General features: G+C 34.1%; 4 protein-coding genes across 4 annotated transcripts; all 4 read right to left on the bottom strand.

Annotated features, from left to right (window-relative positions):
* Positions 1-870: 870 nt before the first annotated feature.
* On the bottom strand, positions 871-3,949 carry LOC18022901 (phosphoglycolate phosphatase 1B, chloroplastic). The gene is made up of 11 exons (XM_006405918.2): positions 3,600-3,949; positions 3,049-3,116; positions 2,815-2,907; positions 2,657-2,728; positions 2,471-2,542; positions 2,332-2,391; positions 2,186-2,238; positions 1,973-2,070; positions 1,689-1,788; positions 1,329-1,432; positions 871-1,223 (listed from the first exon to the last, which is right to left on the bottom strand). Exons 1-11 carry the CDS (start codon positions 3,859-3,861, stop codon positions 1,117-1,119), a joined length of 1,089 nt encoding a protein of 362 aa, XP_006405981.1. The 5' UTR covers positions 3,862-3,949; the 3' UTR covers positions 871-1,116.
* Positions 3,950-6,483: 2,534 nt separating this feature from the next.
* LOC18022900 lies at positions 6,484-7,232 on the bottom strand. Its single transcript, XM_006405916.2, has one exon. It carries the CDS (start codon positions 7,123-7,125, stop codon positions 6,577-6,579), a length of 549 nt encoding a protein of 182 aa, XP_006405979.1. The 5' UTR covers positions 7,126-7,232; the 3' UTR covers positions 6,484-6,576.
* A 2,898-nt stretch (positions 7,233-10,130) lies between these two features.
* Positions 10,131-11,647, bottom strand: LOC18022898 (B3 domain-containing protein REM2). The gene is given in 5 exon segments (XM_024158776.1): positions 10,131-10,298; positions 10,384-10,723; positions 10,816-11,061; positions 11,145-11,507; positions 11,591-11,647. Coding segments are annotated over 5 exon segments (1,044 nt in total). The 3' UTR covers positions 10,131-10,260.
* A 1,412-nt stretch (positions 11,648-13,059) lies between these two features.
* Positions 13,060-19,271, bottom strand: LOC18022897 (acetyl-coenzyme A synthetase, chloroplastic/glyoxysomal). Its single transcript, XM_006405912.2, has 20 exons — positions 19,039-19,271; positions 18,686-18,738; positions 17,363-17,576; positions 17,101-17,244; positions 16,835-16,990; positions 16,614-16,736; positions 16,349-16,517; positions 15,953-16,035; positions 15,756-15,857; positions 15,586-15,674; positions 15,407-15,497; positions 15,057-15,170; positions 14,807-14,883; positions 14,641-14,719; positions 14,492-14,560; positions 14,201-14,376; positions 13,977-14,033; positions 13,792-13,882; positions 13,410-13,508; positions 13,060-13,322 (listed from the first exon to the last, which is right to left on the bottom strand). Exons 1-20 carry the CDS (start codon positions 19,099-19,101, stop codon positions 13,137-13,139), a joined length of 2,235 nt encoding a protein of 744 aa, XP_006405975.1. The 5' UTR covers positions 19,102-19,271; the 3' UTR covers positions 13,060-13,136.
* Between the last annotated feature and the right edge of the window lie 616 nt (positions 19,272-19,887).

Genomic DNA, 19,887 nt, shown 5'->3' with positions numbered 1-19,887 from the left:
GCCTCTTATCACTGGGTTTTTCTCTTATGGGCCGTGCTATCAGGTCAGACCCATTTCGACTAAGACCGTCGTAAATCGGGATCGATTGGGCCGGTCTCGGTCTTTAACCGATCCGAACCGAGGAGCTGAGCGTACCACCAACATGGACAAGACTTGCGAATTGTGTATAATATATGAACAATATTAATCTTTAAGATCTTATTTTAAATGACATTTATTTATTAGAAAATTTTAAGGTGCTTTGAAAATAGTTTAGTACATTAATTGAAACGCATAATATATGAACAATATTAATCTTGTAAGATCTTATTTTAAATGACATTTATTTATTAGTTCAATAAAAAAAAAATTAATATCATTTACGAGTTGGTAATCGCCTTTTTCAGCCTCTCGTTTTGTTGTTAAATTCTTTTTTCAAACTTCATCCTAAATTTAGATTCCTCTTTTCTTTTTTAGTTTCCAACCAAAAAAAATCATGTTTTCCTCCATAATCTCGCAATTTTTTACTTCTTAAAGCATGGACAAGACTTGCGAATGTTATAGTGAAATAAGATGCTTATGTTTTTGAGCACTCTTTGTCATGCGGATTACAAGTTCAAGTTTCAAAACTATATGATGATATCAAGGAATAAGAGTCATTTTCTTACCCAAAACACTAATTTTCGTCGGCAGACTCTTTTTATTTATTTTTAATTTCTCACGTTTCTTAACCAAAATAACACAAATATATCATTAATCTATCGGTCTTTAACCAAGAAAACGAAGTTTTAAGCAGTTTCTGTTTTCAGCTGATTTCTTCACAGTCAATGGCAAAATCGCGGTGGTTCATCATGCAACCGCAGAGACCGAATTTTTTTAACACCTAGTATGTAAATAACCACAAACAAATGGATTTAAAGGTCGATGAAGAGTCTTAACTCTTACATATCAGTGCACTGGTTCATCATTTTAACATTCAATTCTGTAAAACTCTTCCTAAAACATGACTCGTTGGCTTGCTAATTCACTATGCACACAGAAGGCAGTGCAACTAAAATAAGCTCGCCAAAACAAAGCAAGAAACAGAAAAGACTTAGAGAAAACCGTATAAACCCATGAAACGATTCAGTTTCTTGCCTATACATTAGCTGTTTTGGGGGAAAGAAAATCAGAAATCTTGCTGGTGTAGAAATCTGGTTGTATCTTGTTCTCAGGGCTTTCCAACATTGAGATTGAAGTAACACCTTCAAGTCCACACAAAAAAAAAAACAAAAATGAAGACAACTTAGATATGGTTTAAAACCGAGATAGTGTCGGTAGACAAAACTGTTTATGGACTTAGTTATTACCCGAGAGAACAAGCAGAGTTTTACAACCACCATTCTGCCCGAACAAAATGTCAGTGTCTAATCTATCACCCACCATGCATATCTGTGACTTTTGGATTCCAAATCTGCTCATTTTAAGATAAAACAACAATGCACGATATTAGTGATCAACATTTTCATCACTTGGCAATCTCTTTCGTTACAAACACATTCTTTTCCAGCATGGTATCTCTGTGCTTTATGCAACTTGTAGCACATTGTTATAGAGAAGAATATGATTAGGGAAACAGAACTCTAAATGGCTCATTTGGACTTGATTCAGCAAATACAGGAATGAAAAAAGCAGAAGATAGAAGGAATATGAGAATCTAGAAGCCTTACTTATCTGCTAAATAGTCCATCATAAAAGTTGAAGGTTTTCCAACAACAAGAGGCTCACGTTGAGTGGATCCAACAAGAGCACCAACCATAGAGCCACCACCTGAGACCGAGTAATGGCATAGTGGTTTTTTCAAAGATGAAAAAAACAAAGAAATAACTTTTTATAGCGATTCAACGCCAAGTTCATCTAAGCACTACATTAGGTTGATGTAACTAGACTTTACACTAACATCAATTTCTCTAAGAGGAGATTATAATTACAGAAATGCATCTAAGAAGCTAACCTGCCCATTCTTGAGCATCGGTAAGGTGTGTGACAGCATCTCGGTTTGTAGCAATGAAAAGACAACCCGGGTTTTCGCGGATACAGAGTGTTCCATACCTTCCATTATAAAAAGACGTTAGATCACCAAACGCAGATGAATTTTAACATAGAGAAACCAACTATAATATCAGTCCAAAAGTGTGGAAGGAAACACATAATTTGAGGATCTTACTGGATTTTGTAGTAGTTGAAATAGCGATCAAATCCAACCACAACAGCTCCCACCTGGAAAGCATTTTCAGTAAAACTATATACTCAGTTTCAAACTCAAGAACAAAGCATAAGGAAATCAAAGGTTTACTAATGATTATGCCATACATCATGATCATGCTCCATTAAAAATCCTGGCTTCAACTCAATCTGCCTTTTACCATCATCCTGTATTTGAAGAACTAAACTTGTTCAGAATAGTGACAGTTTTGCACAAAGTGAAAGAGAAGATATCACTGATACATACTGGACCTCCAAGGTACTGAAAACCAGCAAGCTCAAGCTCTTTCAAGATACCCTCCTCACCAATTACATAGACCTGAACAAATATGCATCAGAACTTGCAAAAGGAAGCTCTTTTCAACATTTGATTGGCACATTAGACTGAGATTCTAAGTCTTGGCTGAATAGTTTCGATTGAAAGATGGCTTACCTTCTTATCTTTTGGGAAATTAATAGATTGTAAGTATGCAGCTGCAGCAAAAGAAGAAGCAAATATCTCCTCCTAATGAAAAAAAAGGATACACTAATCAAAAACAAATGTGACTTAAAAGCACCAAGCGTAGCTAGATTATGAATCAAGTCACTAACCTCGTTAACATTCAGGCCAAGAGTCTCAAACTTTTTGCCGTATTGTTTCCTTGACTTTGTAGAGTTGTTCGTGACAAAAACCAACCTCTTTCCCTGTAAAAAGTTATGAATAAATGTGATTAATACCAAGAAAAAGCAATTGATTTGCAAAAGCTAAAACGTAAATCAGTTAAAAAGAAAGCCAAGAAAACCATTTCAAACTAATCAATTTCTATCAAGAGATTGCTTACCAACCTTGGCACGGAGCATATCAAGAGTTTCAGGAACTCCCTCAATCAATTTATCTCCCTTCCAAATCACTCCTAAAATCACATAAATAACAGATGATTTCACCACATTTTCCGCTCAAAGATAAATATATTATTGACATTCTCAAGATTTCTGATTCCAACATACTATTGTGATGCTCATCTTGTGTACTCAATGTAGATCAAAACTCACACCAACTTAATTTCATCGAAAGAGGGCACTATAGTTTAGGACCAATCGTAGATTTAATCGAAAAAAATCCATCGTTTTATAGCATCTTTTTCTCAATCATCTCACAAACTCTCCCTTTTGCAGAAAAAATCTAATCTTTTAAAGCGTTTCGGCCATTTAATCATTTGAAATTCCATTATTCTACTATTCATCTAACATACAAGTCAAACCCAAAAATCTATCGAGAAACCCAAAATTCCATTATAGCATTCTCTTTCTCAATTTGGTCAAAAAAAAGAATCTTTTTCTCAAAATTCCTCTTAGCATTACCAAATTAAATTATGTTGTTGATAGATGATACTAACCGTCACAATCGAAGATAAAAGTTTCGACGGAATCGATGAGCTGATCGGCGTTCTCGAGCTGCTGCGTAGCCATAGCTCGAGTCGTCATACGGAGAGGCTTATGGTCGATTCTACGAGTGAAGCCGCCGCAGAAAGATGGAGAACGAGATGATCCGGAGAGGGTTTTGACAGAGAAGAAAGGTTTGGATTTGGGTAAGAGAGAAACGGAGGAAGAAGAAGAAGTGACTGAAGAAACAGCAGAAGCAATTGCTCTGTTCAGCATTTTTTTTTCTTCCTCTCTTCTTTCTTAATTTGTTTCCGTTTCTTTTGGAATTTTTTTTTTTTATTAATTTTTATTTGGTTAATACGAGTGTGAATGGTGCTGACGTGGTAAATTGGGTGGATGTTGTACGAGATATTATCATCTTGTAACATTTGTTCTTAGCCAATGATTTGGATGAACATTTATTGGACACACATTTTGGAAAAATAAGAGATCATACACACACACATTGAAGAGTTAATTTGGTAGATCTCCTCCATGGATGAGATTGTTTATAAAAAAAAAAAAAATACAATGGGAGTTAGGTCATGAGTAAGGATTTAACATTATCAATTGATCTGGCCAGTTCAAGTAAAAACTTACCAAATTGTTATAGAGTAGACTTTTTTCGGGTTTAATAGCTCAATTAACAGTTACAAACAGACTCGGTTTAATGAGCCATTATACAGCTTATCCTGTTTGGAATGTCTACCAACTAATGTTATGGGATATCTGAATCACCTGTTACCAAGCTTACAAAAAAAAAACTGTCTAAGTTTTAGGATCAGATGCAGATTTTGTAATTTTTGTTTCTAAGAAGGTTTGAACCAGGGGAAAAGTGAGTACATTATGTTTATGGATTAGCGTAGTTTAACATTATAAAAATACAACTAGAGAATTTGTCCACGTCTTGCGTGGGCAGATATAATTTTTTATTTGATTGTTTAAAATTTTAATAATAGTTTGGATTTATTTGTTTTTTATTCTCTATTGTTGAGTATATTCGTTTGTTAGATTTTTTTACATTTTAATGTTTGAAACATGACTATAAAAATAATGTAAAAGAGAGTAGATTAAAATATATTAATATTTAAATAATTTAGTTTAAATAGTGAGATCTTTTGATTATTGTTCTATGTATTTTATACGTAGTTTTTTGAAGTACTGTACGAACTTATTCGAAGAAGAAGGAAGGAGTTAAACAATTTTAAAGGGCGTGAGAGAATTAGAGAGAATTCATACATATTTATACTAAAATATTTTAAATCAAAAACCCTAATCTTGACATCAAAAATACAGTCATTCTATTAGACATTTCATTTCTTGTTTTTTTTATTTTCGTTAGATTTGACTAAATATCGTTTTTATTAGAAAAAAATGGTTGATATTTATACTAAATCATAAAAAATTGAAAATCTTATAAACATAAGAAATCGTAAACACTAACTTATATATCATAATAAGTGACATTCCATTAATTAGAGATAATTTTTTTAATATTCCATTAGTTAGAGATATGGATTCCTTTTTTTTTTTACTTTTTTGTTAGTTTTTTTTTGAAAATTTTGGTTTTCTAAAATTTTAGAAACGGTTTGATTTGACAGAAAAATTAAGCATTAAACCATAATAATTTATAGCGGTTTGTTTAAAGTTATTTTTTACATCATCACATAAAACTAATAAAAAATGATATGTAATTGGAAAATAGGGCTAAACGGTTTTTCTGCGGCTGAAACTCATTCTGGAACTGACACGTAAGCGAAACATTTTGAAATTCGCTGTGAGAGCGACACATCATTAAATCACTACACAAATAAATATATAGATGAGAGTTAGATAATGACTGAGACATGTTATGACTGAACAATACATTCTATTTAGTGTAAATATGGAACTAGCATTGTTTAACTAAAGAAAATATATTTATAAATTCTTTGCAAGAAAATTATAAATTAACTAAAATTTTAGCACTTTCACGACGAAAATACGTCTACGTTCGTTACAAGTTTACAACTTAGTAAGATTTATTCCTTAATCAACTCATATTTTAGGATAATTAGGATCATAGATGATAACGTTTTACATGTTGTGGCAACTTGTGCCGGAGTTTTGGACCAAATGTGTCATGCCACATTTGGTCCAAAACTAAGTTATTGGTTTTGTCATGCCAAAACAAATGTCACCAACGGAAAATCGCATGAGAAAGCGATCAAGCTCTTACTTCTGTCATTGGAATCTTTTTTGTAAGTCTACCAAATCAAATTATGGGTATACGTAGAGATAATTTTAATCGCTTTTATGGTTTTATCAATCTTTCTAATTCTACGGTTCAAAATGTCGTGTCTGAAATCTTTGACCTTTTTAATTTGAACTGTAATAATTATGGAACGTTTTTTTGGATAGACCTGATGGTGGCAACAGATGAACGCGTTATCCGGAAAGAAAAACTTAATAAACTTAAATCTCTTGATCAGCTCTAATGGTATTATGTGGAATTGGCAATGATTTTATTTTTGATTTGAGCCCATAAAGGCTGTGTGTCTCTGTTTCTTTATCTTCTTTTAGTTTCGATTTCTACTTCTTAGGCCTAAACGTTCTTGTAAGAACTTAACGATTGGTTTTGAGAGATTACATTGAAGTTTTCACATTTCCTCATAGTTTTTTGGTCAAAACTTAACGATATGTTACATACATATATAATAAGAACGTTAAGATTTCTTTAATTTTAAATTGAGGACAACAAAAAAAAATTGAAGATCTTTTTATGTGTTTTCAAAAATTCATACAAAATAAATTACACTGATGAATTATTTTGTACATCCTAGTGCATAACAACTCTCATAGAACAAGCATGAAACCAAACACAAAAAATATCAATATATAAAGTTATAAACCAACCAAAGATTTCATCAGAACTACAACAAATAGAAAGAAAAAAAAAGGAATTTGATATTATTAAAGCTTGAGTTGAAATGGGTAAGAGGGCCAATCCTTAAGATCTTCATCTTGTCTCTGAAACTTACCATCACCATCTTCAACACTCTCATCCAAATAATCACTGTACTTCAACAAAAACGCCAAAACAAGAACAACCCACTCTAAACAAAACATCAGTACACACAATCCTCCAGCGAGTTTAAGTATCACTGCACCATCTTCTTCAAGAACATACGATTTAAGAACCCTTAGAAAATCCCCTGTTCTCGTGAATATAAGAACAGAGACTGCTCCTTGGAATATCGCCGCGAGGACTGTTGCAACCATGTGTGCACCGTATAATCTGTCGCTCGTGGTGGAGGCGGTGGAGGAGGCGAAGACGGAGCAGCCGGAGACGGCGGTGGCGATGGTGAGTGTGTGGAGGAAGATGAGGGAGAGACCGGAGAGTGATGGGAAGAGACGGAGGGAGATTGTGAGGAATATGCAGCTTGAAGCTGAGCCTAAGAGGATGTAGTTGCAAAGAAGGAAGATGTTGTGTGTGTTTCCTTTAGATTTTGAGATTCCCATTCTCTGATTTACAGATTTTGAGGAAAGAAGAGAAACTCTGATTTTCTTTGTTCTTCTTTAAAGGTTTTTGATTTTGATTTTCGTTTTAGTGTTTCTTGAATTTATTTTGCTTTGTTTTAGGGTTTATATAAAAGAAGATACGCAAGAATATTGAGACGACGATATAGCTGAGAACATTGTTGGGATTAACGGTCGTATTTGCTTTTTGAAAAATATGACCGTTATGGCTTTAAGGATGTAGACAAGAGATTCGATTTAGGTGTAACGGCTCGATAACTTTCGATGGCTTTTTTTGAAGTTTTAACTTTTTATAAGAGTCAACGAATGTTGTTGTTGTCCCACTACAATAAATAAATTGTTTAATATAATCTGAGGTTCTTAATAGTTAATTTGTTAGACAGAGAAAAGTTAGATCATTTTTTTTTTTGCCGTCTATAAAGTGTTGCAATCAATGTGTACAAATTCTTGTAAAAAACTAGGACAAACATAAAAAATTGAGGAAGGAAGATCGGAGTTAGCAGCTTTCTTTGCTAAAGCATCTGCACAAGTTAGATCATTTTACTGTATAATATTTTTTTTTCATATTTTCTTGTGTTTTATATTAGTATAATTTAAAAAAAATTATGCAAATATTTGATTATAATTAATTAATTAACTAATTTCTAATTAATTATATATAAAAATATAATATAGGAAACCATAGGGGTTAAGATCATTGGACCTGAGAAAATGATGGTAAATCCATTTTTAAAAAATTGCGGAAAAATCAATCAAAATAATTGGGGGAGAATCCGTCAAAAACATTGGTGTTAAATATGTCAGAATATTATTCTGATCACATTGGTTATTAAAAATCAATGGAAAATTTTCAACCATTTTACTGATGATTATTTCGGTTGAAATTTTTTTACCTTTTTTAACAGTTATCAATTTCTGATGAAACATTTTCAATTGTTTTATTTTCGTTGGAAACATCGAATTTTTTTTATTTTCACCGCCTTTCCACCGAGAAGGAACAGTGTATAAGCAAAATCACGTTTCACAAAAAAAAGAAGAAAATCACGTTAATAGCTTGAAAAGTTTTGTAGAAATACTTAGGGTGTATAAGGTTAGACATGTTCCAACTCTATCTAAGGTATGATATCTCAGCAAAGTGATCAAAATAGTTTTAATTTGTTTACTTATTAATTAAACCACGTAGAAACACATTTTTTTACCAAAAAGTGATTTGTCCAAAATTAATAGTTCTCCTTAGACCAAAGATCAAACAATGTAAGCCAGTCAACCTCCATCTTACATATATCTTCCTTAACCAATTGATCCTTTAGTGGTGGATAATAAAGTATTATCAAAAAGCAGTATATATTATACAATTAAGCTAACAAAAGAAGAGTTCATATTCTTGGGGAGCCAGGAGGATGACCCTTTGATGGCCCTCTTCTCGAGCCGCTTGGCCTTACTTGTACTTTTCTCTGGTATCCAATTTGTCTCACCCCATCTTTCTCCCTTACTGCAATCAGATGATCATAACACATTCCATCATAAATTATGAGTCATTCTAACACCTTAAAAAGCTATCTAAAGAGTGTTTAGAATTTGACTGATATGTAGCAGAATAACTGAATAACTGAAAAAACTGAACTGAATCAAATTTTTGTGAAATAATTATAAATCATTGAAAAAATCTTCTTTAGTAGATTAATCAAGTTTTGTTTTTCCCTAGTTATATTTTTTACACGTTCATTGTATATTGGAATCACTTTTCAAAAATAGCGGAATCATTTTTCAAAAAATATGAATGGTCTAGGATTTTCACCATAAATTTTGATTTATAAGAGAGTAGATCAATGGAACATTAGCATTTATATAAAATTCTGAGATCTCTTTTATGATTTAGTAAAATATTTATAATGAACAATATAAAATCAAGGAACAACATGTAGAGCATGATATATATTAAGTATGTAATATTTAGCGAAACCCAATGAAAGCATCGAATCATTCACACACGAATACATATATGAATATAGAGACTCACTAATTTTGCGGTGTAATGTTAATCCAACAGAGAGACCTTGTGACTGGCTGGGAAATAAGGGAGAGAGGAGAAGCAAAGCAATTAGAATTGTAAAGACTCTTGAGTTGATTTGATCCATTATGCTTCTATACATATTCACAAATCTAATCTCTCTTCTTCATCCTCCATTTATATATACTTCCACCAACTTGTAAATTAATGATTATTTTATTGGATGGTGGAAGCATGGGCATAGTTGTCTCATCTAGAAGAAGAAGATTTAAGAACCAAAAAAAAAACACACATGCGTTTAGAGACTTTTATTTAGGTTACATAACCAAAAAAAAAAATAATTGGAAATTGTATCTATGCATCTCTACTATAATTAGAATTTAGAAATACTACAAATTTGACTGGTTAACCTTTTAGTTTTTTTTTTTTTTTGTGAGTTGATCAAAATATAAAATGCGTAAGTGGAATAATTCTAAGAAGCCACTTTTTTTGGCATGTGGCCGATTATTTGGACTACTATTTAGATTTTGAAAGTCAACTACGACTGCGAATTACATCAACACTACTCTTTCTTTTCCTTTCTCTTACCAACAAATTAACACCAAATCCACATTCTTTATATAATACTCCCATCCGTTTAATTATAAACATCATTTTACCAATGTTGTTTCACAAAAGACTTATCCTTTTGTATTTGCTCTTTTATTATCATTTAAGTCACCGTTACATCCTCAATTGTTTGTAACCTTAGCAATTAGTACCATTTAGCATAACAATATCATTGAGCTTTTTGGGTTCTTCTAACTGAACTTGACAGAAGTTTTCTTTTTTTTGAATGAGTCGCATTGATGTTACCGAGTCCTTGAAAAAACCTCACAGAAAGCGACTTATAAATCAGCTAAATTACCGAGTGACAATCTTCACAAACATCTAAATCTACTCAACATCTCAACTACCGAAAATTAAAAATAACTTAGTTCTATCAAATAAAAAACTGAAAAAAAAATACAACTTAGTTTCGTCTCTAGTGAGACATAGACAAACAAAGTTTGCAAGAGTCTCTGTTCCATTTCTTGATCCTTCACAGCTCACTTTAAAACTTGATGCTACTTGAGTATTTTGTTGATTTCCAACACTTTCTCCCCTGTTTTATATCCAAAATTAAAATGTCAGAAACATAGAACCAACAAAGGAAAGGAAATCAAAGTGTTTATCAGCTCAGATCATACCTAGTACATCGAGTTCCTTCAGCGAAGCTTCTAAGTTTTGTTCCTTTATCTCGAGCTCAGACCGAAACTGTCTTATACCAGTTAAAGTGTATACAATACTCTGTTTCACCTTTGCCAACTGCTCAGAAACTGAGCAAGACTGAAGCGGTGGCTTGCGCTGCAAGTTTTCCGGTTCAGCACGGGATTTATTTGAAGCCTGAGTGCAGCGAGAGGATCCTTCTTCTGTAGAAACACGAGCTCTCTTTAGGACCCGAGTCTCATTGTCTTCTTGACCATCTTTGTCTTTATCCCTTGAAGCTTGAACCGTCCCTCGGGAGCCATCAAATGGTGCTTGTTGTATCTGTATACAAAATCATTTCAACTATTTGAATACAATTAAATATAACTAGCACAAAATTTGACTTAAACAACAAGGAGTTTCTTCACTTTGACCTCGGCATTACAGCAGAACTTGAGCATAGGAGTTTTGCCTTCTCCTCCAACAAACTCGAACTTGAACGTATCTCCTGCTTTTAACTCGTTGGCTGCACAAAAACCTATCCAACCTTTTGAAATATAAAATCCTTGATCCTTGACAAAACCTAGAAACGATGGCCACTATACTCCATGTTTGTCCACTAGAGTTATCTTTCCTGCCTCCTTCATCCCATTCTCTATCGCAAAGCGTCTTCGAACACGCTGCGCAATTTCCAATCATCCATAGAGTATATTACAAGAAAAATGCTTAATCAAATACAAACCCTAAGACGTTGAAATCTTACAATTTGTTTATACGTGAGCATGTAAGGCTTCAAGGTTACTGTCAAGAACCTGCTCTGCTTCATTCCTTCATCATCATCATTATCGTCTTCTTCACTAGAAGATACACACTGTTGTTTCTTCTGAGAGAAACTGCGTCCGGTGGGTGTGACGTGGAAGAGCATATCACCGTCGTGTCTGAAAACCAAAACGTGGTCATCTCGAAGACAGTGAGCGTTGGAGAAATCTTCCCAGCCGTGAGAGAATCTCTGACCGTTGATCAGTTTGACTTCCCAGGTTCTGTCGGAAGCGTCAGAGGTCAGTTTCAGTTTCATCAACTCATTTTTACCTTTTAAATGAGCAGAGTAAAACTCATCAGGAATCATCTGCAACATCAATGATCAAAACAAACAAATTGATTCTCTTTGTGAGTTGTAAACGTAGAGAGAATAGAGAGAAGAGAGATTACGGGATTGGTTTTTTGGCCTGCAAGAGATATGACGAAGATAGGTAGTGGATCTGCCATTGTTGAAGAGGTTTAAAGTAAAGTTCAGAGGTTTTTTTTTTCTTTCGTTATCTGCAGACTACATTTGTTTTTGTTTTTTTTTTATAGCCAACTTTGCTCCTCTTTTTTTTTTTCGTTTTCTTAATTACAAAAGCATCTATAAAATTGTTATCATTGTTTCCAAGACATTTTTATGATGATTTTGAATATACTAATAGCAGATGTGATAATTGTTAGTGTTTCCAAGACATTTTGTTATGATGATTTTGAATATAATAAAAGCAGATGTGATAATTGTTATTGTTTTCAAGACATTTTTCTGTTTCCAATGACTGGGTTAATCATTCTTTGCTGGAATTACATTCATTACGGGTTAGATTCTAAGAAATTTATGAATTAAAACAACATCTGTCAATTTAGCAAAAAAAAAAAAAAAAAAAACACAACATCTGTGTAGGATTATATTAAGAATTACCAGCAGCACTAGTATGAATTCATTTTTTTTTTCTTTCAGAAAGTTTTTTTTTTAACTTTTTTTTTTTTGGCTTTGAATGAAAAGATTATACAAAAAGATATCAACTGGAACCATCCGCATATACTGTATTTCTTCATTCACATTTCACAAGCCGTATACCTTCTTAATTTTAAGGCATAACCAAAAATTAATAATAAAAAAAGTATTTGATGTGCATGCAGAGTAAGTAATTGCATTGGAGGAATACTAAACAAACTAAAAACTCTAAAAAATGGTGCAGTCAACCAATATTTGCATTCAGTTGTCATTTATTTTATTTGATATTTTTCTTATAACAATTTTGAGATTGCCAATAAATAATTATCTATCAATTCATTATGCATTTCAATAGTTCACAATTAAATTGAATCTATATTCGTGAGATTTTAAAAGCTAAAATATGGTTTTGCGGAATGGTTTTTTTTTAATCGGTTCCATTTATATGACTGCCTTTATCGATTTTTCTTGGAGACATTGTACATATTTAAAATAAATTTTTGTGTCAGGAAATTTTTTTTATTTTTTTGCTAAAAGTGTCAGGAAATCTAAAAAATCTAGTTTCTGTCTGTAGCCTACAAGGCAGTCCAATCACTTAGATACGAATACTGTATGTACATAGTTTCTCATTATTCTTTTTCAGTTTTTTTTTCTTCTTTTTTTGCAACTTCTCAACTCTGTGCATCTTATCTTATACTCTCTCCCTTTTATCTTAAACTTTTCAACTTTTGTAACTTTTCAATTCACTTTCTTTAGTTATATTTATATATACCTTATCTTCAACCCAATTCATAAAAATCAAATTCAATTTATTCAAAAAAACATAAGGAAATTGTCGTCAGCTCGCTTTATTCCTTACAAGAACCTGAAATTTGTTTCAGTTTTTTTTTTTCTTTCACCAATTCCTCTATAACAACAAAGATTCACAAAACTCCACGTCTCTCCATTAGCACATATGGTCATGGTTACATTCAGAGAAAAATATAAAAGATATCAGTATCACGCATCGGCAAGTGCAATAAGCTGATCAACTACACTAGGATCCGCAAGTGTGCTAATATCTCCAAGCTCTTCTAATTGCCTTGAAGCAATCTTTCTCAAGATTCTCCTCATTATCTTTCCACTTCTCGTCTTTGGCAGTCCCGGTGCCCAATGTATTCTGTCCGGTGATGCAAAAGCACCAATCTGGTAACAGAAAAAACATCAAAGTGTGCAACTAAACTTAGCATCTCTAAAGCTTACTATTTGCTTTTTTCTCTTCATATATCGTACCTGATTTCGGACCATGAGTACAAGGCTTTTTCGAAGCTCTTCGCTGTAAGGAACACCTTCCACAAGAGTGACAAACGCGTAGATTCCCTGACCTTTTACCTGATACAAGCAGGAGAACAACCAAACTGATTTCTACTTTTACTTCACAATGGTAAACAATGAAAACGCTAAAATCAAGAACAATAATCAAACTCAAGAATCAAGAAGCAACCCTATGTTTTGTAATCAAGAACCAGAAAACTTTCCCTGTCCTAAAACCAGGTCCAATTACTAGACATCCTAAACATCATAAGCCTATTCGATTTATACACAATGACTAACAAGTTGATGTATGAACTTTTATCGGTGTCACACCACAAGTATGCATAATCAATCTACATACCTCATGGTCTACGCCTACAACAGCTGCCTCTGCACATTGGGGATGTGAAGCCAGTGCAGATTCCACTTCAGCAGTTCCGATTCGATGCCCACTGTGCATTGAAACAAAACATAACATCCAAACATAAGTATAGGGAGAACACTGGAAGCTTAGGGAGAGCATCGTTCTAATATCTTGTGTTATACCTGACGTTGATAACATCATCAACCCTCCCAGTAAGCCAGAAGTAACCATCCTTGTCTCTGGAATACAAAATCAAACTCAGATAAAAGCCATGTAAAAATCACCCGACTTTGGTTCTTATCAAGACATAAAGATGCATCTATCTATGTCATCTCTGAAAGATGATACACTAACTGCAAAACTGGTTTTTGTGGAAAGAAGAAACTAAATAGACTAGACTGTGCACCTGCTGCAACCATCACCACTGAAATAATATCCAGCAAAAGGTTTAAAGTATGTGGTTTCATATCTTTCATGATCCCCATACAGAGTTCGAAATGCCCCGGGCCATGAACCTTTCACACAAAGATAACCACTACACTCGCCTTCGATTTCATTGCCTTTCTCATCAACTATGACAGGCTGCAGCAGAGACAGAGAGAAAGAGAGAGAGAGATGAGAGTGAAGTCTTCCAAAGAAAAATTTATAACGGAAGAAGCAACGTACTAAATATAAATTTGAACTATAAATCACAGACCTGAACACCAAAGAAAGGGAAAGTAGCTGAACCAGGCTTCTGCGGCCACGCACCTGGCAATGGGGTTATCTGCCATGCAAAATTTAATGCACATGAGATGAGAGAGAGCATGCAAGAGGTATCAAGAGAGCGAGAGAGAAGAGACTCACCATGAAGCCACCAGTTTCAGTTTGCCACCACGTATCTGAAATGGGACACCTTGAATCACCGACTAGATTGAAGAACCATCTGCATCAGAGTATTGGTTAACTACAACATAAACTTCCCATTCAACTGATCGCATGAATAAAAGACTAAGGATATCAGTGTTCCAACCTCCAGGCACTCGGATTGATGGGCTCACCCACACTTCCAAGGACTCGTAGCGATTTCCGAGAATAACTTGTTACATACTTAACAATCAAAATAAGTTGAAAGAAAAAATTAGTAAGTGATTTTGATATCTAAAAGTATCATCCCCTACATAGGCTTTAGTTATTCTACAAGAATTTGAAGGACAGATCAATAGAGTCTCTACTTCTTGTACCTTTTGAAGCACCAAACCAAAAGATTGCATATATCTTACCTTATCGTCGTCGCGCATGAGAGACCTCACCAATGTTGGAGCAGTGTAAAATATTGAAATCTTGTATTTGTCAACAATTTCCCAACAGCGTCCAGAGTCAGGGTAGTTTGGAGCCTGTTTCAAGAGCAATAATATCACAACCATACCAACAGACAACAATTCAATCCAAATGAAAGAGATGCAACGTAAAACTCATTTCCACACATTCATAAGCTTAAATGCTGATAGCTCTGTAAGCAAAATAATGTATTGCTATGGGAGAGGAGCCTGGAGTTAAATTATTGATTCAAGACATTAATTGACAGAAAAGCATAAATCACTTAAACTATACAAATTTTTTAATGGTTTACCCCTTCATAGACAACAACAGAGGCTCCATTGAGCATCGGCCCATAAGTAACGTAGCTATGGCCAGTGATCCAACCACAATCTGCTGTACACCTTATGATAGAGAAGCAAAGAGATTAGCACTCTATTGCGTAGCTTTTAGTAAGTAATTTTAACAGGAAAGGAAAGTGTCTTTGCATACCAGTATACATCTGTTGATTTGTAGTCGAATGCGTATTTGAATGTTGTCGCAGTGTAGACCATATACCCTCCAGTTGTGTGTAGGACACCCTTTAAAGAACTCATATTAAAGAGAGAAAACTGAAACAAACGAAGTTAAAGAAAATCAATCTAACAAAGAAAAAAATTTACCTTTGGCTTCCCGGTACTTCCACTGGTGTAGAGCAAAAACAAAGGATCTTCCGCATCGACCCATTCCACCTCACACGATGTTGGATATTTAGGAATGACATCCTAAAGGTATCACCATCATCCAAATCAGACATTAAGAACCGTTGAGAAAAAGAAATGAATGCGTTTTGCAAATTATTTAACAGCTCTGCAGTTACCTGCCACCACACATCTCTCCCATTCTGCCATTTAGTGTTTTCCCTTGTTGTCGCTGATGAGTTGTCATAGGTCAAGCATATGTCTGGTTGTAGAGAAGCACGAGACATAACAGTCAGAAAACCATCAGCTATGAACTCATCAAACCAACAAGCATTGTCTGTTACCTATCTTTTCTTTGATGTGCTCAGAGAACGAACTTATAAAACAAGAGTAAAGAGAGCGAAATATGGTTTAAAGGACAGTTGTGCAAACGATGAAGATAAAAAACCCAGAAAATAGTAATTAGAAGGTGTGCTGCATACTCCTTCCTGCTTGCTCTTGGCCTCCAGTTTGAGCCAAAATACAGGAAAGATACAGAAAAGGAACCCAACGCCAGATTCGGTAAATAGACTAACCTACAGAGACTCCATCTTTAGAGGATTGGTCAAGAGCAGCATCAACAATAGCTTTAAGGTTTATGGTCTTAGGGCCTCTTTTAACAGCATTGCAAGTCAGTATTACTTTTGGCTTGCAATCAATGATTCTTTGGGCAAGAGAGTCAGCAGAAAATCCAGCAAAAACGACCTGTGGAAGAATTGATTTAATACTCGAAACTGGTTTTGTGTCAATGAGTTGGGTAAATGTTGCATTGTAAACAAATGTACAATTTTCACAGGTTACCGAATGAACAGCTCCGATCCGTGCACATGCAAGCATAGCGATGGGAAGCTCCATAAGCATTGGTAAATAAATAACAACAGCATCTCCTTTCTTCACTCCAATATCTTTCAAGTAATTAGAAAGCTGCAGCATAAGGACAATGGGTAAATGCAGTGCCAGCAAATTAGTGAGAAAGAAGAGATATAGAGGTGGTCAGAGAGTACGAACAGCATTGTTTATACCTGGCAAACTTGTTGGAGCAACTCAGAATAAGTTAAGGAAGCATCTACACCACGTTCATTTCCTTCCCAGAAAATGGCTGTTTTATCACCCAAACCAGCTTCAACGTTTTTGTCCAAACAGTTATAGCAAATGTTGGTGATTCCCCCCTTGAACCACTGGTGGCACATGATCACAGACATGTCATCACGACGAAACATATGCTCATAGGAGATGCAGAAAATAGAGCAAACAAGAATAACAAGGAAAGGAAAGAAAAAACATCCACCTCAATGTGAATAGGACCCTTCCTGACATCAAGATTCTCGGAAAACACTTGGTCACCCCATTTCTTCTTCCAGTAAAACTCAGACGCAATGTCAGACCAAAACCCAGCAGGGTCCTCCATCGACCTTTTATGCATTTCCATGTACTGCATGCAATAACAAGAAGATGAAATGATTGACAGATCATATAAAGCAAGCAGAGAAGATGAGGTTTACTTATCTAGGACTCAATTGATGTTAGAAGAGAAACAGAGAGAGAGAAACCTGTTGAGGGGAGGAAACAAGAGCCTGGCTAGAGAACTCCTTGCTGGGAAAGATGAGATCATTCTCCTCGGATGCAAGGGATTCCCCTAAAACGACGGCGTTTAATTGAGTGACCCTACCCGCGCCTGACGGTAGCAGGGACATGGACTCAACATGCCTTAGGTAATTGGAAGACATTGTTCTACAGCGGAGAAGATTGTCCGATGGGGATGATCTGGTATACTTACATGGTTAGAACTTAGAAATCATAGAAAACTCGCAAATGTTTTGACTTCTATTAATATTAGTAAAATCTGCGTAAAACTAGTAGACTACGAATTGAATTTTCTTTGTTAATTAAAACACCAAATACAATGATCCAAATCTGTAAGAGCTCAAATATAAAAGAAACTTTTCTGAGTCTTGCTCTCATAGATCACAGAACTAAAAGATTGGTATTTCTCATGTTCAAAGTCTGGCTCTGATACCAAATTGATATGAGCTAATTGCCTTGCTTTAGCTCGAGTAACAGGTCATATGCTGACGCTATGGTAAAAGCTAGAAGAGAAAAATGAACTTAAGCTTTCTCTTATTGATCATAAGAAATCCTTATATAGGAATACAACTTAACGCTAAAAGGAAAAACGCTTAAACGTTATTAAAAAGGAAAACATCCAAACCAATTGTGAAAAGGAAAATCACCAAAACTCTTAAGTCTAAATGATATATAGTATCACACATCTACACAGAAAAATGAAGGATGAGCTACAACTTGCTGTGAAGTCTCTAGGATGAGCTAACAATTACATTAAAGAAGAATGACTTCTCGAACATGAATTCAATTTCAGAAGCCTGAAATAAACATCATTCAAACTCCAAGCTTTAATATTCTGAACAAATTTCCAAGACTGTTTTTTTAAAAAAAAAAACAGCCGGCAATAACCATGTTCAGAGGGCTACAAATGCGGTTCTAAGTTCAAAGGACAGCTATTCAAAGCAATGGACAAATCAACAAAGAACCATCAAGACAAAAAACTCATCAAACAATCAATCATGAGTCATATACAGAATCTTCGAACTAATTCTTACTCAATCATATCTAAACCCTAAACCTCAAACCCTCAGCCTTAAACCCTGAATCATCATCATATTCATGGGCAACATTGTCATCATCATATCAACATCATCAAAACCATATACATCTTCAAAACCATATTCATCATCATATCATTATAATAATCACTGTATCAGGGGGTTTCAAACTTTGATCCTACAATCTATTTCCATGTCTATAAACCAAGAATTCAAAATCAGAAAGAGGCTTAGAAACAAAAAAGCACTAACCTTTGAGTAGCCGGAAGGATTCGAGATCCAAGTGATCCGCTAGTTTTCGGATCCTGAAAGTAAAAACAAAAAAACAAAAAAATCTGATTAGATCCCCAGAATAAAACAAAACCATTTTACAATAAGAACATCAGGAGAACAAAATATGAAACTTTCGTAAACCCAAAGATCACATTTTTCAAAAGGGTTTTTCAAACTCCAATGATCCTAAGATTCTACATCCTCCGATTGTATAAACGGAAAGTTGACTTACGGGTCGTATTCAAAGAGTGGTTACGAGAGGGAAAAACTGAAACTTTGGTAAAAGGGTGATTGATTAAAGAGACATGTTGATATTAAATAAGTCAACTCACCAATGAGCCTGAGCTGGAGACAACGGCGAGAAGCGGGGAAGAAGAAGAAGAAGCTATTTTCATTTTTGCTTAATTAAAGGATTTTTATTCTCTCTCGCTCTCTCTCCTATTCTTCTTTTCTATTTTAATATTAAAATTTCTAATTATTAATCTCCATGCGCCCACCTACTTATAGAACCCTCTTGTTCCTGTATATTATGGGCATGAAAACAGAGGAAATTGAGAGAAAAAACTTATCCGGATGTGTTTCAATCTGGATTTGGTTGTTTTTTTAATTTGGTTTGTCGATATACTTAAAATAATATCTAAGTAAATATTATTATTATTATTATTATTATATATTGTTATGACTTGACTAATATAATTAAAATTTATAGATAATTTAGTTATTTGGATCTAAACATAACAAATACATTCGACTAGTATTTATAATTATAGTTACTTTGGTCACTGCAAATCTAATAAGTATTAATACAAGAAATTTTGGATATATAATTATATTTTATATATTTCGGATATCTGTTCCAGTTTTAATTTAGTCTGGTTCAATACAAGTATCCAAAATATTTTATATGAAGAACTATTCAGGTATTTATTAAACATTGATTCAGTTCAGTAGGGTTTGGTTCAGTTGGATTTTTTTTTTTTCTTTTTTTTTCTGAATCTCCCCAGATATCAGAACTAATACGATACAATATCATTGAGCTTTTTCTTTTTTTTAAAAAAAAAGAACAATGAGTATCTTTAGTATTACAAATTAAGAACTTTCTAAGTGTACTATAGTGTTTTGAGTACGATTAAAGAGACAAATTTAATGGTGTTTGTTCACAATTTCTTTTCATGTGAGCC

The sequence above is a fragment of the Eutrema salsugineum genome, unplaced genomic scaffold (assembly GCF_000478725.1).
Source record: "Eutrema salsugineum unplaced genomic scaffold, Eutsalg1_0 scaffold_14, whole genome shotgun sequence".
In the NCBI taxonomy this organism is placed as follows: Eukaryota; Viridiplantae; Streptophyta; class Magnoliopsida; order Brassicales; family Brassicaceae; genus Eutrema; species Eutrema salsugineum.
This window is presented reverse-complemented; position numbering and strand designations above follow the sequence as displayed.